The 23,521-nt window shown below is 40.9% G+C and overlaps 2 protein-coding genes across 3 annotated transcripts; both read right to left on the bottom strand.

Annotated features, from left to right (window-relative positions):
- Nucleotides 1–8,100: 8,100 nt before the first annotated feature.
- On the bottom strand, nt 8,101–9,257 carry LOC122621402 (nuclear RNA export factor 1). Its single transcript, XM_043799252.1, has one exon. The coding sequence runs from the start codon at nt 9,160–9,162 to the stop codon at nt 8,308–8,310; it is 855 nt and encodes a 284-aa protein (XP_043655187.1). The 5' UTR covers nt 9,163–9,257; the 3' UTR covers nt 8,101–8,307.
- A 982-nt stretch (nt 9,258–10,239) lies between these two features.
- Nucleotides 10,240–11,531, bottom strand: LOC122621186 (predicted GPI-anchored protein 58). Of its 2 annotated transcripts, XM_043798969.1 has the most exons (3): nt 11,444–11,531; nt 11,242–11,367; nt 10,240–11,030 (listed from the first exon to the last, which is right to left on the bottom strand). In XM_043798969.1, coding segments are annotated over exons 1-3 (882 nt in total). In that variant the 5' UTR covers nt 11,445–11,531; the 3' UTR covers nt 10,240–10,275. The 2 variants fall into 2 exon arrangements, with proteins under 2 accessions (XP_043654904.1, XP_043654905.1); XM_043798970.1 differs by lacking the exon at nt 11,444–11,531 and having other exon boundaries at nt 11,242–11,437.
- Nucleotides 11,532–23,521: the final 11,990 nt, after the last annotated feature.

Here is a 23,521-nt window from a genome sequence, read left to right as displayed (position 1 = left end):
ATTCAACGGCTTTTCCATTTCTCTTTGCTCGTCCGGCATTTGTAAATTCTTTAACTGGGCTCTCCAGCGGCTACTTACGGAATGTCCTATTTCGAGTATACGGTTTTTTGTAATGGGTATCATATTTGAAAAGGAATATTCAGTTATTAACGGTACGTATCAGTCCAAGTTGCGAAAACAAATAAAGCTTGTGTAAGAAAATAAGGTAACAGATTGGTCAGAATTGTTCCTTACTAGTAAGGTAGACCTGGTTCCTGAAAGGATTCAATTGACCCTGCTGATCCAGGTATTTTATGGTCGATACATTAGCCAGTTTCATCTCTCCATTGCTGAGATAGTTTGATACACGAGTGTTCCGAGAGTGCTGTTCTTGAAACAAGCATCACTAACATACAGGAGGCAAACATCTCTACGTTTTTCTAAGCAAGTGTTTGATGTTCAACCTGTCCGTGACGAAGGTGACGAATTTGCTAACTTTCACTTCTGTTGCGCAAAATGGTATTTCCACTGAATAAAATTCTGTTCGGAACTCTGAACAACGTTTCAGCAGCCTTATCAGGGACCACCGGGTGATGGGTTAATGAATTCCAACCGTAATTACCCATCCAAGGGGAGTGATTACCCCAAAGAGGGCCGACTGAGCCGATTCGTTATGAGCGCCGAGCAAGGGATCCTTTTAATTATTGTTCATAACTGGCGGGTGCAACTTTATCTTGTTTATATTATGCACGTTTTTTTGCCTTCTCTCGGCCATTTAAATATTTCAACTGCGGTAAAGTTTCGATTGTGTTTGCGGTTTTTTCGCTGAATATTTACCCAATTTATATTGGCCGGCAATTGGTCTTTGTTTTCCATTCTCGCGCTGTATTTCGATTGCATATTTAATTGAATGAGCTCTTCCTGGCCGTTATACCCAATTAGCTGAAGTGTAAAGAATTGTTTTTGGGCTTCTCTAAGGTTGGAAGATGAGCTACCTAGCCAGTACGGGGTTCTTCTTTTTGTTACATATACATACATATATACGTATGTATATGTCACCTATCAACATCAAAATTTCACGAAAGCCCTGCCTATTACAGTTAGTATGTTAGTTATCAATAGCCGAGTACATCCGAGTACATGTCCGTATCTGTCCGTGCGTATGGACGTCGAGATCTATAAAAGCTTGAAAGTTGAGATTAGACATGTATATTCCAGATGTTGCCACGCCCACTCTCACTCCAGCAAACCTCCCAAACCCGCAACGCCCACACTTGTGAAAAATGTTTCGATATTTTTAGATTATTGTGTAGTCTTGCGAACTTCTATCGATATGCCAAAATAGTTTTTGACACGCCCAATCTACGCTCACAAACCGCCCAAGCTCCAACACCCATACTTCTGAAAAATGTTTTTTTTTCATACCCACACTTTTTAAACATTTTTTTTTTTTATTTTTTTTTTGTTGTTGTTGATAGAAATAGTATCAAAATGACCGAAAAATTTCTTCTTCGCACTTCCACTAGCTGAGAAGGGGGTATCTGATAGTCGGGGATCTTGACTAAAGCGTTCTCTCTTGATTTAGACTAAGCTTACTTTAAAATTGTATTATGTTTAATTGTAATGTAGTACGAATGTGTTTTAGTAAAATACCAGCTAGTCCAATCAACATGAATAAAAAGAATCCTGGAAAAAGTAGAACTTTCATTTCGATGCAATGCCTGATGTAATGCCTAAAGCTGATAACCTTTGCGGGGGGCAGACGGGTATCCAACCCCACCCTCATTTCAATGCGTCACCGTCTGTGTCTGCTCCGCTTGTCAAGCATTTTACGCATGAGAAAGTATTTTCAGTGAACAAGTGCGAGGGTTGAGCCGAGCTCCGCAAAAAGTATCCCCAATGCAGAAGTGCACAAGGAAGCCCCATAAAAATAAATCGAATTGAGGCGACGGGAGCTGGAACGGGACTGGGATAGGGATTGGGATCAGGATCGGGACTGTCGGGACTGTCGGGATAACAAACGATGCTCCATGCCAACAGAGTGGGTGGAGTACCGCGGCAAACGCAAGCTGGGTTTGTTTACGGCGCGATACGAATGACACGTGACTGGGAGACACCAGACAAGCACCGGCGGCACCAGACGCTCGCAAAAATTATGAAATTTAGCGCAAGCCGCAGAACTCGAGTTGCAGAAAAAATACGTGCACATGGGTCCCACGCACACAGGGACAGACCCAGCTATATGACAGCTTTACCGTATCGCACCTGCCGCACTCACACACCGGCCAAGGGGAAGGTAAGGCAGAAACTGACGGCCAATGCGCTTAGCACTTTCATTTCGTTTGCTGCAAATTGCTTAACCACAATGCATATGTATGCAAAGCGGTGACGCGCACCATGCACTGAGCGATAAAGCAGGCTAGTTCAGAAAGGGTTCTTCTGTCGAAATTGGAAAAAAAACCAAAGTACGGAAATCAACCACTTGAATTTTACTTCCTAAAAAGGTCATTATCTTCAGACCAACTTTTTTGACCCCTGATTTAATTCTTATAGGTTACCCCTTTTTTGTCTTAACTATCTTTTACATATAAAAGATGAACCAAAAGATGAATCATTTTATACATTTATTGTATTCATTTTGAGTTTTCATCACACATTTTGAAACAGCCCTGCACGATTTTCTACAATTTCTTTCTGCGCAGAGGCGGATGATGGTATTAGCAGTGCGGTTTTTCCTTCAGGCAACTGTTGCAAGGTGCCGCCAGCAGCTGCTCGGCTCAATCTAGCTGCTAACGGTTTAACACTTTGCTGCCTTTTCCCAAGGTTTCCCGGCGGCACAGACACACACATGGGTGCAAGCTTATGGCACTCATTTTCAGTTGCTAGGCGGATAGACAGGCAGGAACCATATGCAAATGAATAACAAAAATATGTTTTCCCCGTTCACATATAAAAAGTTCGAAGTAATTAGTGAATGCTTCATTTATATTGTTTTCGATCTTCAAAAGGGGGAGAAACTTTTTCGCATTTCCGTCCTATTATCAATTTTGATTAATTCGCAATACCTGGAGTATTTCCACATCGGCAGTGTCTATTTAAATAGCTTGGTGTAAATCGTTTCCTTACATCCTCCCCTCTAAGCAGGCAACCATTTTCCTAGCAATCAGTGTTATAAGCTCAAAGTGACTGCCGTATTACGTATACGCAAATGTACTTAAGTGCCTGTAGGCTGATTATGACAATGTTTGCATTTCCTATCCGAACCTTTGTGCTTTTGTGTAAATAGGAATGAAAATTCATTTGATTTTTCCAACTTTTTATGAATGGGGAGCAGATTAAAGCTAAACAAATCGAATCGTAAGCCCCGTTCCCATTCCGTCGAAAACCAGTTGAATGAACTTCAATCAATTTATTGTGTGAATATTGTTCCTTTCCCATGTGGTGCTCAAATAGCTGGTTACTTTCTATGTTAAACTTCATTTATTTTACTGGCAAGCTAAACACAAGTTCCTTGCAATCAATTACAAATTTGTTAGTGAGTTTAGGATCCTTAAACTTGCTTGTGGGCTAACTTTTACGGCACTTAAGGGTACTCCTGACAAATCACCGTAATCGTTCTTGATTATTATTTGGCCAGATGGTCAGTCAATTGCTATTATAGTTGCTTGCCTTGGATTTTGTGATTTATGATTTGTCTTGATATTTTTGTATTTTAAAATGCATTGTATTTCTATAAATCTAGTAGGATACGCGTTAAATTTAACCAGTTAATAATTTAAAGAGTGATATAATGCTAGAGTCAATGTTCAGGGGAAAATCAAATGATATTGAGGAAAGCGGACCTACATATATAGGTAAATAGATATTTATGTATATTTCTTAGTTACCGCTGAAATAGCTAAGGTAATGAAGAATGGCCTAGTGCCCCGCAAGGAAGGGGGACAACCTGTCAGTTGCAGCGGAATTTAAACAGCGCCCAACGCACACGAAATAACTACTGAACTACTGAAAGTATCACAACCACAAAGCCACTGTCACTTCCTGTTTTTTGTTTCCGTGGGCCACAAAGTCAAACGTCGCATATTGAACAACATTTGTCCGTCAGAAGTCCGGCGGCAAAAAGAGCCAATCGAAATCGCTATATGGGCTTGACCCACCCTCCTCATCAACATGGAAGGTACACAATGCCGCTACGCACCGCTTTCTCATTCTTTGGGAATGTTCTGACACGAGGAACGGATGTCAAATGACAAATACCATTTCATTCCTAGAAATATTAAGATGGCCACGATCTGTCGACGGTACAAGTGTCAATTTGATTAATTGACGAGCATGCTGAGACGTTGCAGCGCTTTCGGCCGAGATGCTTTCCCTGATCCTGAAAAAATGTTCCCTCAAGCAAGAAATACATACATACATCTTCTGAATGGTGGCGGTGGCCTTGGCGGAAAACTCAATAAAAAGTTGCATAATATTGTCCCATATGTTTTGGGCACCCTTTTCGGTTGGCTTATACGGAAATGATTTTTTCCGCTTGACCCTATTCTGTTACATATATGAATGTATTTGTTCTGTTTGTGTTTACTTAAGCTTTAAGGTGGCCTGCTGCTTGCGGCTTTTTTTGTTGAATGAGCTCTTTAAAATTAAGAGAAAATTTATGCTTAAATGTTAAGTTGTTGATGAATACGGAAGTGTCAAAAGTATGCAAACTATTTTCGCTAAAGGTAAGTTGGGCATTTAAAATCGAATTTATTCAGGGGTTTCGTATTGGTACGCGTCATTTTCATTGAGTTTTCTATCCGTAAATCATACGTTATTCAGCAGCAGCCACTCAGCTGGCTGGTTCCGCCACTGATATATTGTCATTCATATGTTGTGTCAGCAATTTGTTAGCTTTATGGCTGAAGCCACGCCCCCAGTTGTCGTTCCCAAAACCCAGAAACGGATGATCGGGAAAAAGAACAAGAAACGGAAAAGGAAAGGGAAAATATAAAACTTGCGTACATAAATTGTATTTATGCACTCAGCACTCCACACACTGTATTCAGCTATTTCCCGATTTTATCGTTTTTATATGGCTCTCAAAGAACGCAAGAAGAAAGCTTTAAATCAATACATTCCACATGAAAAGTGAAGTTCTCTAAACAGTAACGTTGTGGGAATGTTGGGTACCTTACTTGTATTTCAGAGTTCAGCGCTACAATTATTTTGCTCATTATTGTAGACATCATATTAAGTAGTTTAAAATACGAACACAGGACTATTACGAGTACGTTTGCCATTTATGCTTGCTTTGACTTTTTAGAAAAAGGCGCACTCAGACTAATTATACCCGTTACTCGTAGAGTAAAAGGGTATACTAGATTCGTTGAAAAGTATGTAACAGGCAGAAGGAAGCGTTTCCGACCATATAAAGTATATATATTCTTGATCAGGATCAGTAGCCGAGTCGATCTGGCCATGTCCGTCTGTCCGTCCGTCTGTCCGTCCGTCCGTCCGTCTGTCCGTCTGTCCGTATGAACGTCGAGATCTCAGAAACTACAAAAGCTAGAAAGTTGAGATTAAACATACGGACTCCAGAGACATAGACGCAGCGCAAGTTTGTTGATTCATGTTGCCACGCCCACTCTAACGCCCGCAAACCGAAAAAAACTGTCAGTGTTGAAGACTCGCCTTCGCACTTCCACTAGCTGAGTAACGGGTATCAGATAGTCGGGGAACTCGACTATAGCGTTCTCTCTTGTTTTATTTTATTATTTGTCTTGCCAATTTCTTGCCAAAATTTTATTACCACGCCTACACTAACGCCCACAAGCCGCCCAAAACTGCCGCGCCCACGCTTTCAAAAAATGTGTTGGTTTTTTTTTTCAGTATACCCGTTACTCGTAGAGTAAAAGGGTAACAGGCAGAAGGAAGCGTTTCCGACCATATAAAGTATATACATATATTATTGATCAGGATCAATAGCCAAGTCGATCTGGCCATGTCCGTCTGTCCGTCCGTATGTTCTTCCGTCTGTCCGTCCGTATGAACGCTGAGATCTCAGGAACTACAAAAGCTAGAAAGTTGAGATTAAGCATACGGACTCCAGAGACATACCCGCAGCGCAAGTTTGTCGATTTTTTTTCATTTTTTTTTAGCCTTGTAAATTTTTCTCGATTTGCAAACAAATTTTTTGCCACTCCCACTCTAACGCCCACAAATCGCCCAACGCTGCCACGCCCACACTTTTAAAAAATGTTTTGATATTTTTTCATTTTTTTGTAAGTAATGTAAATTTCTATCGATCTGCAGAACAACTTTTTGCCACGCCCACTCTAACGTCCACAAAGCGCCAAAAAATGTCAGTGTTGAAGAGCCTCCTTCGCACTTTCAATAGCTGAGTAAAGGGTATCAGATAGTCGGGGAACTCGTCTATAGCGTTCTCTCTTGTTTTTTTTAGAGATGCAAACAATCCTTTGATGATGCAAACCAAGCTGATGACATAATTCAGTAAATTATAGAACGCACCTACAATATCTGTAATAAGTTAAATCAATATGAATATAAACGAGGTTTTAAGAAGGTTAAGGTTGTTCAATTTGTCTGGCTCCTTGAATCAGAGCAGTAAGTTTCATATGCATATGAAGAATGAAGATTAAAACTAATTTTTATGGTGAAGTGGTCCACAAGATATTAGAACACTTGCAAATTATAATGATTTATCTATCTATGATTTATTAACTTTAATTACTTTACTTTAAATGATAGCTTCAAGATTTGCAAACTACAATTCAAAAATGAAGACCTCAAGGATACCAAAGAATACAAAGAGGCGACTAGACTTATTGAGGAACAGGTGGATACAGAACAAAATAATCGGTATTGGAGAAATTTGGAGGAATGTGGAATGCTTTAAGTGCACTTAAGGCAACCTGGGTTTATATTAGGGGTCAGTACATTAAAACGCGTATTATTGAATGTATCTTTTGGTTTGCTTTCAAGACATTCCCCACAAAGCGTATTAATCAAATTGAAATACTTCGAAAATCACTTTTAAGCACTCGTTGACGAATTGTTGAATATTGTTGGAATACAGCATTTGAAAATAAAATAGTTTCGGAATTATGTCCTCAGTTAGATGGAAGCCCTTTGATATCATTTCTACATTATGATGCTTGTGAGAGTTTCTTCCCTGGCTGACCTGGAAAAAGCGAGCGGCCAAGCCGCAAGTTGAAGTAATTTCTACTTAGCCCCAACTAAGTACAGGCAGCATGGAAGTGTTGGAAAAAACACAGAGAGGGGAAACTTCGGAACGCCTCAGAAATTAAAATAAAGTGCCAAGAAAGTGAAAAGCGAGTGGCCCATGCCCTGGGAGCAGCATCTTGAAGTTGGCCAAAGCCAAAGCCAAAGCCCGGCCATCAGCGCCAACTTCCGTTTGGGCCAACACCGCACCGCTGCAACCACTTCTTGTTTCCATTACTTTTTCCATTCTCATTCTCATTCTCGCTCTTAGCCTTGCACATAAAAAAAAGGATTATTTATAGGATAAATTTCATCAATTTGTGACACACGTATAAGCTGCTTGCAATTTCCCGCTAAGAATCTTTAATTAGCCTAATAACTTTTATGGGGGTGTAAAGGACGTTTAGTAGCATTCTTTTATTCGAGTTTTTTCCTCAGTGCAATCTCGGTCTGCGGTCGGCGTGGGAAATTGCTGCCAGTGCGTAGGCGTTGTGTCCACGTCTCTTTTAATAATTTGTAACTCATTTTGCACTCGGGGAACAAAATAACGACAACAACTGCACGGCAGCGGTAGTGGCAAGCGTTTCACCTTTTGAGCTTTTCGCTTCGGCCATGGATAAAACACAAAGTGAAAAGTAACAAGTACAAAGTTCTATGCCAAAAAGTCGCCGAAAAAGGAAACTTTTCTTGGTTTTGAGTAAGGACATTACATTTGGGTTAACAGGCAAATTACGTAATTGAAGTGGCCCAAGAAACTGACGCTCAAGTGTGTAAAAATGCGAAAGCCACGCGTTTTTTTCATTAAAGGTTTTTGCAAAAGTTCCTACATGGCAGGAGGGAATACTACTTATTTATCTTATTTATCGAATTGTTATTGTCAATGTATTTATATCCAGATTTGTTAAGCGATTCATAACCAATTTATGTTAGGACAACAGATGAATTCTTCGAAATCACAACATAAAGGTAATTCAAAATCTTGAACCAACACAGAGATCATTGAACTCAAAGGACTGCTGCCTCTAAGACTGGAGCCCCAATATATATGTTCATACATTGCCTTCGGTACAACTCCACATTGATGTCAGTAAGTTGCAACGCTCTTTAAAATAATTGCATCATTTTCGGGTCGGGAGTCACTTGTATTTCGTTGAGCACCTGCAAACTTGGCCAAATATCTCGGACTTCCTTTTCGTAACCGGCGGGCAAAGGATTGTTCTGGAGGTTCAGTTCAGTTAGGGGAAGAAACTGGAAAACCCGCAACGAATTGACGTTTCCGATATTGTTCTGTTTCAAAGATATGCTCTGAAGTCGTGGAAAGCGCCGCTCCATTAGTGTAAAGGCCCACAGATTGGTCAGGTGATTCCTATCCAAAATCAGAACCTCTAGCTCCGGCATTTCCCTCCCTACAATCCCGAGCACCGTGCTCAAACAGTTAGATTCCGCGAGGGCGCAAAAGCCTCTGTCTAAGCCCTCATCTTTATAAAACAGCGTGAGATCCAAGCCGTGCTCACCCGGATTATACCTATCCAACAGCACTCTTGTCAACCGCAGCCTAAAGAATGTGTTAATCCAGATCTTGGGCATTCGGTCACTGACCTTCAACCAGACCCGATTATCCAGCCATCCACGGCGGCACAACGCACTTGCAACGTCGTAACTGTCCACGAAGAACGTGAAGAGGGCGCCAGAGTCCTCAGCCGTATCATGTTCCCCACCTGTGTGCTTATACCGCGGATTTATCTTCAAGGGGTTCAGAACTCTGCGAATACGCCGCAGCACTCGATTAAATGTCTCTTGACGATCCGTGCTAAATATGAGGACCCGATACCATCCATAGATACTCACGGGCAGCTTCGCAACATACTTGGGCTCGAGATGCGACTTGCCTTTTTCGGATCTCGGAGTAGAGTGGCACAAGGGACCTTCAGTGAAGTTATTTCGAGGTGTAGCAAACATTTTCCATTCAAACACAAATGTGAGATATTTACTTTGACAATGGGAATTTTATGATTATATTTAAGTGACGTATGCGCAAATACTCTAGACACCAAACCCTGTCAACTACCTGTTTATCCCGAGATACCCATTATTCCATTTGTCAACAATATAAGTCCAGAGCCTACTGTGGCTGTGTGTGTACATCTAAACTTAAAATAAACATAAATCTTACTCACGATCGACGGCACCCTAGTTGTAAACATTTCACACAAATTTCAAACTTGTATTCAAAGGGTCCAATGGCCCATTCGTCAGCATAAAAGCTTTGACCAATCCAAATAAATTAAACAAAAGATGCTACCCGGCGACGTATAGATCAGGTCACAGTTTAAACCAATCGAAATCTTCTGACCAAAGTCCATTTTCCATTTGCCACCGATAAAAGCTATAGTTAAAGGAATAATGCATTTTGCAAAATCAGTTACACATTGGGGTTCTAACTAAAAGGAACCTTACTAATAAATTAAAAGAATATACGTATATACATTTTTACTGATTTCCATAATAAACTCTATGTCTTAAGTTGGAAACTTAAAGCGCCACCTATTACTGCCAGATTGCTTAATGAATCATAAGCTCACATGGCGCCAAAAAATTTGACAATGTAAAGAACGTGTGCCAAATAAGTTCTGCTACCAATAGGTAGATGGCGCTTGATGTAAATAAAGCGTAAAATCGACTATTAAGTGAATTGCAATTTTGCAATTGAAGTATTTCGATAGTTGTTATATGGGACTTACTTTATATATGATATATCATATTGCAAAAGTTCCTGTTCCATCCCTATAAGCCCAGCGAAATAGAATAAAATACCGCTATGGTGTTCTTGATTTATAGATTGCATTATACGATATAATTTAAATATCTTACAGATTTTGGGATGCAATTTACTGTCAAAAATCATAAAATGTAGTTATTTAAATTCAAAAACGAGCTTTTTTAGACATAATCTAATGCTCCAGATGTCTCCCCGAACATTATAAAAAAACTTACTATGTGCAAAAAACAAGACCGTCAATAAAATGGGTGTTTAGATTTTAAATTAATAAATTTCTTGAACCATATTGGAATTTAATATGTGAAAGCCTTGATAGAGTAGAAAATCACTAGCATGGCCAGCACACCCTGCGAAATATTGAGTGTGGGCGCAGATGATCGCTTTTTGGGATAGTACACGGTTTTCTTCGAGAGCAGGATGACCTGTGGCTGGCCAGGATTCTGCTGAACTGGGGAAGCAATCGGCGCCGGAGCTGGAGCTGGAGCAGCAGGATGGACGAGCGCGGGGGCAGCAGGATGAACCGCTACAGGGGCGCCAGGAGCGACAGGACCAGCAGCAGGAGCAGGTGGAGCAACAGGAACCACAGGGGCAGCTGGAGCAGTAGGAGCTGGAGCAGCAGCCGGAGCAGCAGGATCAACATGAGCCGGAACAACAAATTGAGATCCGGCAGGGAAAACTGGCGAGGGCTGCGGCATCACAGGAACCTGGGCAACGCTCGGAGCGATCGCTGGTGCCGGCTGGTTGGCCTGCTGCAGCGTGGGACATATCAGGTGCTGAGTCTCCGTGTAGGACTTTGGATTGCTGGGATTGGGTTCGCGAATAGTTTGTGTGTAGCATCCATTGGCGTCGGGTGTGCCAGTTTCGACGACAGTCATCTTTTTGGGATCTGGCTGGGATGCCGGAGCAGGCGCTACAGGAGCACCCGGCGGATAGTGGTGATGCACTACGGCTACAGAAGCAGCAGGAGCGGCAGCGGGAGCCTGATGGGACTTGGCCACAACATTGCCTATGACAGCGCCAGCTAAAGCTCCGCCCAAAAGACCAACACCTACGGATAGTTAATTAGTAAAATGTACAAAATTTAAGAATCTGTTGTAAATGAATTTGAATTGGTAACATTACTTAAGCTTTGAAGATGTCTTTTAACACTTAAAAGTAATAATTTCCTATTGGCTTGACTTGATAGAGTCCACTTATGGTCACATATTAAATTTAAACACAAATTTACATTGAAATTTACATTCCACTGAATCACGTACCAAAGGCCCGCTTACGACCACGTTTTGGATGCGCCTGACCAAATGGCATAAGACTTAAGCCAAGTAATGCCACCAACAGAAGAACTTTAACCAGATTGCGATTAGCCATGGTTAGATAACTGAACACTGGAATCGTCAAGTATATTCGGATAAATCGGCGTCCAGACGTTAACTGATCGTAATAATGTCTCGGTAGACTCACTTGGTCGCTGGCGAAGAATGTTGTTTCGACTTGGCAAATATGTACACAGTTGCTTTGGGAAAGTTAACGAAAATTGTCGAATGGCGTATATTTATTACTCGCTTTAATTTATATTTCTGCGGCACATGAAACGCTCATTAGCACGCTTTGCGTCTTATACATTGATGTATGTATGCATGTGGGAACTCGAAAGTATTTATAAGAGATTCATTTCCTTCGCAAAGTTAAAGTTGGTGGACTTATGTATGGACATAATTGTTCAACATGTTAAACAATGCACTTGTGAATGTCTGAGTCATAAATATGAAAAAAAAGTCTAAAAATTATTTCAACATTTTTAAATCATTTTAATTTTGGTTAATATCAACACCGTCATCTTATTTTAAACATTTAAAAATATATTTTACTCGTTAAATAGATTGAATGGCTTATTGTTGGATTATTCTTCAAAAACGTTTCACTTAAATGTTTTTTGGAAATGCCTTTTGTATTGTTTTGCTGAAGATACTTTCACTCAGCTTAGCTCGCCTTTTTTTTGTCCGCCCGTCATACAAGTCTTAAAAGAATACATAATGGCCAATTCAAAGTGTTCTTATTATCCAGTCTTAAAGTGGTGTGATTTAAGACCGCAACTCGGCAACAAAAACTGAAAATAAAATGGAACATGTAAAGAGGAGCAAACGGTAGTTGCTTAATGAGTGGCAGTGTTTCGACCGCCCTTTCGAATTCCATTTCTGCAATATGTTGGCCAAAATTGAGAGGCGACAGGACCAGCTGGCAACTCGGGGTAAAACTCTGGCATGTGGCACGTGAAGCTCTATTTAATTTTCATAATTTTTCGACCAGCCGTGCAGGACACGCAATTTAGTTTGTGTTAACACTCGAGCCAGGATAGCTTCCCTACTTCGGCTGGCAATTGCTATTGATTAAATCGGCTTAAAGCTTTGACTAATGATGACAGAAGATTTGGCTGGAGAACATGAGGCGCTAGAGCGCATAATTCGTTAGTGGAAGCTGCCGAGTCATGGGGCAACCGTTTCGGTGTCGAAATGACCTGCATCAAATGTTTCGCCATGAGAAATCTCCAGTCATTTGTATTCGGGGGATTTACCGGCAATTTGTGAGACGCGACTTTAATTCGCTTAATAAATATTTTCTTAGTTTCTCGGCGTGCTCAGGTTTAGTCGGTGGAGGTCGAAAAGAGGAAGACGAGGTCTTCTCCTTAAACACAATGAACAATTGTCAATTGCAGGACATTCTCTAGCTTTTGGGGGTGCTACACTTGAGTCCTCTGGCCAACGATAAATCATTCCTTGAACGTCACACTGCAAGAATCGAAATCATACATCAGGACTTCTAAACCCAGCAAATGGGGGATTCTACAAATGTTTTAATCACTCACAAAATAGGGAAAAGTACTCGCTAGAATGTATTTCTTTATCTAGAAAAAAAAAGGATACAACAGATTGGGTTTTTTATCTTATACTCTCGAGATGAGTTGTAGCATTTCTTTCCGTGCTGGATGACGACGAAACCGTCAGAGGCAGGAAATTCCAGGACATGCGGCCAGGAGGCAGTGCAGCTCTTCTTTTTGGCTGATGATGGACATCTTGGGGCCAGGGACCTCTGGAGAAAGTCCTCCCTTCCTTACAGGCATAATGATGCGCAAATCGCTGGCAGTCATCGCAGGCTCATCCTCCGAATCCGCTCGAATCTGGCCTGCTTTGTTTCATGTTGTGGTGGCTTGCTTTTAGTTGCCTCTATTATCCTTAATGCGAGTCACTTTGTTAGAAACGTCAGTGGGCCTGCAAGCGCCATTATCGTCATCGAGCTGGCTGGCGAAAAAATATGAATTGGAAAATGTGCAGACACGCCGCCTGCCGCCTGCCGCCTGCTGCCTGCCACCGAAAATGCACGGGAATAAAGATAAAACATGACAGGCGGTTCACATCCAGTCATTTATAATGGGGCCAGTATGACCGCGACCGCATGTGGCCGCGTCCTTCCATTCCAGCATTTTATCATCCTAGTTCTCCAGATCTGGGGTTGTACTTGGAAGTCCCACTTGGTTGGCCGGCAGGCTCAGAACCTAATGAAATAATTGTTGTGAGCTATTTACAAGCATCTAATTCCGATTCGATGGCGAGCCAATAAAAATATGCCATAATTATCCAGAGCCCAGGCTTTGAACGAGATAAACCAGTCCTAGACGGCACAGGCTGCAATGTTAATGACATAATTTAAAAAGCATTTCATTAATAGCCGATGGTAGGGGCCCAGGGGCCCAGGAGTCTTCGAGGCAATTAAAATGCGCACAAAGAAAGCTTGTTTCTGGCCGAATCGGAAATTTAGATGCTGGACGGTCCAGAATGTTAATGGTAATTAAACCTGAATCGCATCGAATATGGCTAAATAAGATGGAGCGCTGTTTAAAGCAGACTCCATGAAATGGAATTGAATTCAAATTTTAGACTTTTTCAGCTATCAACTCTTGATCAAATATTCACTGTACGCACTTTCAATCCATAATCATTATACTTTACTAATACAATATACAATATACAAGGCAATGCATATAAATGAAAAAAATTGTATGTACCATCTTTTGGCCATTATTCGTATCCGATTTAGAAATTATATTTTTGAACTAAACACCTAGCTTTTCCATAGGTTTAAGACACTAGGCAGTTTAAAAGAAAAGAGATTGCTAAGGTTCTTGGCGCACCCAGAAATTCGTATCTGTCGTCCGCGTTTATCTTGAACTTTGGCATCGTCTCTGCGGCTATTGAAATATGTTTTGTCTATGCAACCCCGATATTCTGGCCATGTCAAATCATTTGTATATAATTCACATCCTTTTGCAATTCGGTCTTTGTGCCCAGTGGAGTGATTTATGGCCTGCTCTTCTTTCTGCCATGGCTGGAAATGTTTCTGTGTAAATATGCCAGCAGCGGGACACATTCCAAATTGGTCCGTGCAAATTGCTGGCCTCAGCACTATTATCCTTTTCGCAGGATGCCGCCGCTGCTCGCTTTTTAGATAATTGCTGACTTCTACCATTTCGGCTGGTGAGTTATTCGATTTCGATACTAAAATTTGATATTCCGGCCACATGCTGTGATTAAATTGTGGATGCCAGCTCCTTCTGCTCCAAGTCATTTCTCCCGGAGCTAGTATTGTAATTGAAAATAGTTTTTAGCACTGATGATAGTGCCCAACTTTGTCAAGAGGCGTGACTGAGATTGCAATTGATAATTCGTGTATTCGAGTTTTAGAGTAAATAAACATTTTCTGTTATATTTTATAAAAGTTTTGAAAAAAACAAGCGAGTGCGAAGGAGGTGTTTCAAATAATAATGCATCGGCAAGATAAATAATAAAAGACAACCGCATTTCTCAAAAGAGTGGACGTGACAGTTTTGTACTGATTGTGGGTACTATATTGGGCGTGACAAAGTTCTGAAAAACTGGCAATAGAATCTGGATGCCTAATATTTATATTCTAGCTCTTACAGTTTCCGAGATCTCCGAAGTCAATGCACACAGGCAGGCGAACGACGGACGGACCAACGAACATGACTCGGTGGTCCTGATCAAGAATATCCATGAATTATAAGATCGTTTAATACTTTTCAGAGACTAGCAAAAAAAAAATGTATTTTCAAAATAGTAAGTAATTTAAAATTATTTAAGAATTTAGGAATTGGGTGGTCACCACAACTAAACCGAAGTGAATAGATTTTATTTTATGCAAAGATTAAATAATGTCGTCAAACAACTTCTGCGGTTCCTATCATATTCCTCAAATTTAATTAGCAAATTTTAATTTGGCATTCCATTCTGAGGCATCGCCTGCTGTGCCATTTATCATAGCAAATGCCCGCAAATTTTAGAAACTATAACCCACGTTTTACGCAACACCCGAGCATGCAAATTTAGTAATTGGAAATCGAGTTGCCGCATTTCGAAACCGCAAAACCCATCGCCCAATAAGTTTCCTCGAGTGACGATACACAAATGGAGGTGGGTGGGACCTGAGCTTGGTCCAGTCCAGACTTCAGTTTAGTTTCTGGTGAGTCTGGTCAGGCCAAAAACTTCAAGACAGGCATGTGCATTTGTCATAAATTAGAAACTGTAACTTCCAGTGCTCGCTTTTTGCAGCCGGTCCAGCGAGCACTTAAATTTATTGCAAATAACTCTTTCCCCTCATAACTTTTGTCAGGGCACACTTTATGCTCCCCAGTTGGGTTGATTTTTTAGCCGAGCAAACTAATCAACGCCCACAATTTGCAATCCGGAAGGTCGTTGCTGGGATGAGGCAATGGCCAACGGCTAAATGAAGTGTGTAAAATTCGAGCGGAGACCCCTTTCAATTACATCTCTATTTTTGTGTGCGTTGACTCAAAAGTAAACACCAACTTGGCTACAATGAAATCGTAGCCGGCCAGAGCAAATAAATCTCTCCCTAAGTGTTGTGGTCATTTAGCAAATGTCCGGCGACGTCCGGCATGCAAATTTGTATGTGTCTTTATGGGGTTGGGGCACCAAGTAAGTCCGCTCCCTTATCGCGGCTAAAGATGGGCCCTCCTGTGATTTATAAAATGTATTAATTAAACTGTCCCACGTCGAGATTGTAGAAATTAGTCGAAAAGTCCAGAGAGGTAATGTTAGGTTAAATGGGCTATGAAAACAACAAGCATAATATAAAAGCTAGAATGTATCTGATTTTTAACTGTCTTAGGGACTTAAAGCTATAGCAATTAAGTACGATAACTCAGAATATTTAATGTAAATATAAAGGCTAGAATGTATCTGATTTTTAACGGTCTTAGGGATTTAAAGCTATTCCAATTAAGTACGATAAATCAGAATATTCAATTTTAACGTAACTTATTTAAAAGATATTGTATATACTTTTTCTTTTCAAATGTTTCAAGAAGTTAACAAATTTTACTGCTGCGAATGAGAATCACTTGGGTGACGTCTACCACTATTCTCCATGCTCCTTGGGAGTCCCATCCCATGTTCCTGCTCAGTTCCTCCTTCTCAACGCCAACATAAACATATAAGTGGTAGTCCTGTCAAAGTCAAAAATAAACGCAGCGACAATAATGATTTATGTGCTCCGAGTCGAAAAGGAAAGGTTCTGATTCTGTGAAAGGAAGCCAAGGACTCAAGCATTTTCGGGGATGGCATCTAGGGAATGGGTGTATCCAAGACATATGAAAATCTGGAGATATGGTAAAGTGTGTCCTTGGAGTTGGAAAAGCGCGACAAATGCGAATATAATTTGCTAGACAGCGAGGCAAATAAAATAATATATTTTCATAGACAAGAACATTTCTTTAATTATTTAACTGGAAAGAGTCATAAATCCTGGTAAATAATAATTCATTTACTTATAATTATACCAATATAATTTGCAACCTATACACCAAATTTTTTTTACGAGTATCTTTCAAATATTCAATAGTTTTCCTTCTGTTGAGTATTGAGCCAAGTTGTTTCAAAGTAGAAAAACTTTCCCCTCCGGGTGTGAAATTGGCAATAACATAGCAATAAAACGATTTACAGATATGGAGCCCTCAAGGATACAGGATAACTTTGAAAGGAACACATTTTCTACCAACCTTCAAAGTAATAAGGGCTAAGAGGGTCTTGATTATCAGGAGGACTTCGCGTTCAATAAATAAGTTGCTTTAACCGTAATTCAATTGGGAGGCATTCTCAAACCTTTGAATTTCAAGAAGTTAAGCACTTATTTGCTTTGCAGACTCTGGCAAAAAGTGCCAGGACCATTACCGAATTTAAATTTGCACAGCAGACCCAATCGACCCCGACCACTCAGCACTACCCCATTCTTTGCCGAGGCTGTGCCAGTTCATAAGCCACAGAAACGCAAACCGCCATAATAAAGGATAATGTCGGCGCATATTAAACAAATGACTTCCGTCCGTCTAGCTCTTGGCAATCCAACTACCCCACAACGTTTACCCAGGGAAAACAAGCGAAAGGATATTGAAATGAGCTGGTGAGCTCGGGAAATGCAAATTCATGCCGAGCGGGAAATGACGTGTGCAAAATTTCACAGGATGATGATGCGGCACATAGCTCTACACTTCAAGTGCTTAATTAAAAACTTTGCCACTTTTGAAAACGAATTAAAGAAGGACAGAAAGTTGGCTTTTCTCCGTTAATTTCTTTGATTTTGGCAAATCTCCGTTGTGACCTGTTGCCCCACAAAACGCAGAAGTTCTCACAGTAATTCCCACCGATCGCCCTCGACCCCCCGCCGCACGTTAATTACGAGAAGAGAGTCTGGTCTGACCAGGCCTAATCGCAGTTTAAGTACACGGTAGTGGTCTCGGCTTAAACGCGAATTACGCCCAATGCCTCGACTTCTGCAGAGCGCTGGACTCATGACCATTTAATGTAAACAATAATTAAAAGCCATGCCGAAGAAAAGACTCTGCAGCCGGTGCCGCATGCAGAGACACCGGGGCTCCTCGCTCCCCACTCCTCACTCCCCACTCCTCACTCCCCACTCCTCACTCCCCGCGGATTTTATGGCTTAATAGCTGCAAAGAGCACGGCTTGATTACAGTGCTGGTTGGCCAGTAGGAGTACCATGAGTCCAAGCCATAACCACGTCGGTGCCATATTAGTCACAGCGGCGGAACAGCCACCGATGTCTAGGTGGGCTGCTCAGCTGGCTGGAGAGTCCGGGGAGCACCTAAGAGGAGGGGCACAGATGGCAAGAGGATAGCCGGAAAAACAGTGGCCGAGATCGCTGATACCCTGTGTTAACATTCGTTGCAAGGATTTCTTATTATGTTTTACTTACACAATTAAGAAGAACCATGTTTAAATTGCACACCTCATTAATGAGAGTAAAAAGTGAAAAAACTTATTGGAAATCCGGAATGTTGGCATATTCTAATTGTAGATACAGACGTGCACAACCAAGTAAAATAATATATCTCTGCAATTAAATAAACTATACATATATTCTGATTTAAAAAACTTACCATTTTGCAAAGTTTTTTTTTAAACACTTAAGTTCTTTTTATAGAGGCAAACACAACATGCCTTTATGTTTGCTGAGACTTTCGTCCAGACTTTAAAAATATTTACAAGTTTAATTAATCAATAAAATGTACATTTTAATATGAATAAATTTTACAAACGTTCAGCTTTAAAAGAAGGGCTATTATAATATAAATTTGCAGTTAATGAATTATGTTTATTTTATTAACCGATTAGGATATTCAGTTATTCAGCCCCCACTTTAAAGGCAACAATTCCCTAAGTAAGGGCTTAAAGAACAGCTTTGTAATGATATCATTACAAAGTCACGAGATTTGGCTTGAATGGATCTTAGATTAGAATTCCTTTTTGGTCTGGTTAAGCTATTCTCAGAAGGTTCGTCGATCCAAGCGCATATTCCTTTGACACTTCCTGGAAGGCGACCAAAAGGGGCCAAGCGTATGACAACAAAAAATTAAATGATAATGTGATTACACAGTATCTCAGCAATAATTTTATTTAGGCAACTTTCCTGCTTACAACCGTACATTTATGAATTTTCCCCTCACACTGCAATATCAATGTCAACTTTGTTGTTGGCTGTTTACATTGCACATTTTCCGAGTCCCTGCTGTTTCGCAAGTCCGTTTATTAAATCACCCCGTTCAACTTGAACTTGCTGTTTTTGTTGCACCAGTGCTAGGGGCGTGGCTCCCCTGGTTAGAGACTTGCGCAGCCGAAAATTTCTCCTCCATCAGGGAGGTGACGTCTATGCAGATTTGCAGACGCTGCAAGGACACTCGTCATCGAAATGTTCACTCTGGGAACGCCCACCAGCACACAAATCGTTCGTGTTGCCTCGCTTCGGGGGTTGAATGGCGACTTATTTGAGAAATTGCATTCTGGGATTGCACTGACTGAAAGAGGGTTTTTGCCCTGCGGAGATACAAAAGTGCCTCTTCTAGCAAATTGGGAGCTTTTATTTTGTTTAGCCAGGCGTGGTTTTGTTGCCTGCATTGGGTTAAATCTGGACTAATATCAATTAGGTGAATATTTAATTGAATTCCTAATCCCATTATTATACCCGTTACTCGTAGAGTAAAAGGGTATACTAGATTCGTTAAAAAGTATGTAACAGGCAGAAGGAAGCGTTTCCGACCATATAAAGTATATATATTCTTGATCAGGATCAATAGCCGAGTCGATCTTGCCATGTCCGTCTGTCCGTCCGTCTGTCCGTCCGTCTGTCCGTCTGTCCGTCTGTCTGTCCGTATGAACGTCGAGATCTCAGGAACTACAAAAGGTAGAAAGTTGAGATTAAGCATACTGCCTCCTGAGACATAGACGCAGCGCAAGTTTGTCGATTCATGTTGCCACGCCCACTCTAACGCCCACAAACCGCGCAAAACTGCCACGCCCACACTTTTGAAAAATGTTTTGATATTTTCTCATTTTTGTATTAGTCTTATAAATTTCTAACGATTTGCCAAACAACTTTTTGCCACGCCCACTTTAACGCCCACAAACCGCCCAAAGCTGCTACGCCCACACCTTTGAAAAATGTTTTGATATTTTTTCATTTTTGTATTAGTCTTATAAATTTCTAACGATTTGTCAAACAACTTTTTGCCACGCCCACTTTAACGCCCACAAACCGCCCAAAGCTGCTACGCCCACACTTTTGAAAAATGTTTTGATATTTTTTCATTTTTGTATTAGTCTTCTAAATTTCTATCGATTTGCTAAAAAAACTTTTTGCCACGCCCACTCTAGCGCCCACAAACCGCCAAAAACTGTCAGTGCTGAAGACTCCTTCGCACTTTCACTAGCTGAGTAACGGGTATCAGTTCTCTCTTGTTTTTCTTTTATTTTCTTAAATCATTTTACACTACAGTGGAGAGTACACTACATGTCCCAACACTTGGATTTATAAATGCCGTCACAAACAGACTTCCAATACCCTAAAGCCAAGTCCCGGATACGTGTATTTTATTATCTCGCCGCACCCTTTCCCCCGCTTTTGGGCCAAGTTAAACATTTATCAAAACTACTTTGTGTACGTGCCCTGCTTCCAACAGATATGGATGTGGATAAGGCGGTCGCATCTCCGACATCTGGAGAAGGAGCCAAGGCTGCCGGTAATAGACACCAGCCCGAAAGTACATGCACCAGTAAGAGTATTTTTCAGACGAAAATATTTTTGCATAAATTACAATAACAGTGGCAGAAGAAGAGGAACAACAATGAACAAGATGTCTACCAGAAACAGCGACCAGCAAACACATTCCTGGCATATAATTTAGTGTCGCTTATGAAGTGAACTTATCTAAGCGGAAATAAAAAGGCTAGCAGTGTACTTTGTAGTGCACTGTCAAAACTTTGAGCCAATGAATTCAATGAACAAGAAAGCAAACGAAAACGCTTTATTAAAAGTAAACTAATTTAGTATAAACCATTATAGTTTGTGACCACATGGCTTAAAAAAGATGTAGAAGGCTTTATGCCTATTAGGGCATACACTAAGACTATGTGTATTTTCTACAAGTGTGGAGCTTGTATCTAGTGGGTGAGGCGTTCGGAACAGGTTGTTGTGAGCCCTCCTCAAACACATATGCAGCGCATAAATTTTCGCGTTGCGGTTAAAAAAGTATCTTAAGTATTTGAGAACCAGCATGGGGTGGCCAGAAAGAGAAAGGGATATTAAGGGAGAGAGAGAGAGAGAGCAGGCGATGGCGTTGAAATTTAAATTCCTAAGAAAGTCGTAAATTATTTTTAGAGGTTTATCAAGTCAGGGTACATTGTGTCTGTGAAAGCGGTTATCCAAAACTTATGTGGGAGAAAATGGAGTGGTCTAGGGGAAAACGGAGACATCTAAAGCCCTGGGGAAAAGTTGCCAGTTAATTGCCTCGAATAACTCATTACAGCTTCCGCTGTGACCCCAGGTTGCACATTCCATGCAGTTCCTTGACAAATGATCTAGCTACCCATCATAGGGGCCCAGAATGCCCTCCTCTAGACCCCTCAAAGTCCCCTCTAAATCTCGGGCGCCTTTCATTCATCAAGTTTTATATTATACACAGAAAAAATTGATCAAGGGTATTTATAAGTTCACTTGGTTTCGGTTGTTAATGTTACATCAAATCTGTGGTCCTAACAAATTGTTCATGCAATACTTTTTTGAAAAACATCATAAAGAATGTATTTATGAAATCAATAGTAGTTTCTTTTTATGTCCTAACAAATGCCTGAAATTCGTTTCTCTGCAGTTGCTGTACAAATATTGTGAGGTGCTGGCTTGTAATTAAGGCGACAAAGAGTCAGAACGGGGCGTGGTCGGCCATCTGGCATGTGCGATGATGTATGGCCTGCATTTAGGCGCTTTGGCAGTGATTGCTACCAACCAAACCAAAGCAACCAGAAGACTAACGACTGAAGACTGCCAACTCGCAACTGCAAACTGCAGGCGCCGAGATGAAAGACAATTCTGTGATTTATTTCACTGGAGGCGCTACTGTCGTCGAAAAGTTGGCCAGGGACGGGCGGCAATAATGTGAATGGATTGCCTGGTCTACGGATTCTTCGGCTAGCGATCTTTGTAGCGGATAATGCGTATGTGCGACCTTGGCTGAAGAAGATGTCAACGAAGCCACTCTAAGCTAGTATTGCCCAAAACAACTTCCTATGCCAAGTCATTAATTTAGAAATTCCATTAAATATTTAAAAACTATTATTCATGGGTCATTGGGGTTTATTTATTTTACTAAATAATAGCCCTTCCTAATTTTGTTTTTAGTGTGATCTTTAAAGAAATGTCTTCAAAGAAATTTAAACACCACACGACGGCAAATTGATTCAAATTCAATGACACATTAAGTGGCGCTCTAAAGACGCTCATTTAAATCACTCGCCCAACTCGTCCTCCGCTGACAATGAGACCCCGACCCCCAAAGCCCAAAGACCCCAAAGTCGAGGGTCTCGACAGACAGACTGGCAGTCGGACGGGTTCTTGGGGCCCTGGCGAGCTGTTTAACATAATCCTGGCCCCGTAAGGGCTGACAAAATGCGTCGGCAATTTGTTTATTGGCGCTGGCTCGTCTTTTGTCGGCAGCGAACATGCCACAAACTACGCGCTTCAAATAAATCACCAAAAATATTTCAACTACACCGGCTTCTTAGAAAGTACACTGAACGAAGTGAAATGGTACGATGGAAGCATATAAACTTTCAATATTTTCAAGAAGAAGGTAAATGTGTTATACATCTCAGGAAATGTCGCATGGATAATGGCACTGGTAAAACATACGAAACTTAAAAGTTGCTAATAGCTTTTAGTATACGCAGGATATTTCTTTGTGTGGATCTGGCTGGGATGGCGGATCGGAGTATTGATGATGGGGTCGCTGCCCACACTGCCGGCATATGTTTTCATGTTCTTGGCCTGTCGGAAGTTTGCAATGTTTGAGCAGGAAGTCCTTGATTGCTTGTGTGACTTCTTTGTTGGTCGGTGGGTTCTGTCTACTGTTATTTTGACTTTAGCCTGACACTTTGACTTTGCCATTGAAAGACATTCATTGTAGCGCATTGTGAGTGAATTGAGCTAATTCATTTGTCAAGTGCCCTGTGAATCATCTGTGCGGTATGTCAATAAACTCAGATGGTGAATACCATCTTTAATGTCCCATTCTGTTGGTGAATCTACAATCTACCATTTCAATGTAAATTCCCTTTATAACCATCGTACATTTGTCATACCTTTGAAGGCGAATAAATCAGCGTGAAATTCTTTTGCTTGTAAAAGGTGGCAGTGGCATTTCTACACCATTGTTTTCCCGTCGTTTTTATTCAGATTACATCCACCTAGTGTCATAGTAACTTTTACCTGGTAACATATGCCTCATAAATTATAAGGAACAGGGAGGGAGAACATTTTTGAGGCCAGTGGAAAATAAATTAAAATAAGGACGAAGGATTAACTGGGGGCACTTTCTATAAATGAGGTTAAGCGTAGAGTACACAGCATTAACATTTTAATTATTCGCATGCACGCTTAAGC

The sequence above is a fragment of the Drosophila teissieri genome, chromosome 3R, assembly GCF_016746235.2.
Source record: "Drosophila teissieri strain GT53w chromosome 3R, Prin_Dtei_1.1, whole genome shotgun sequence".
Classification (NCBI taxonomy): domain Eukaryota; kingdom Metazoa; phylum Arthropoda; class Insecta; order Diptera; family Drosophilidae; genus Drosophila; species Drosophila teissieri.
This window is presented reverse-complemented; position numbering and strand designations above follow the sequence as displayed.

What these genes read in the sequence shown, in the direction of transcription:
- LOC122621186 (XM_043798969.1), bottom strand. An exon ending in TGGTCGTAAGCGGGCCTTTG is followed by an intron (nt 11,031 to 11,241) that starts GTACGTGATTCA and finishes AACTATCCGTAG; the next exon opens with GTGTTGGTCTTTTGGGCGGA.
- LOC122621402 (XM_043799252.1), bottom strand. Translation starts at nt 9,162, where the DNA reads ATGTTTGCTACACCTCGAAATAACTTCACTGAAGGTCCCTTGTGCCAC.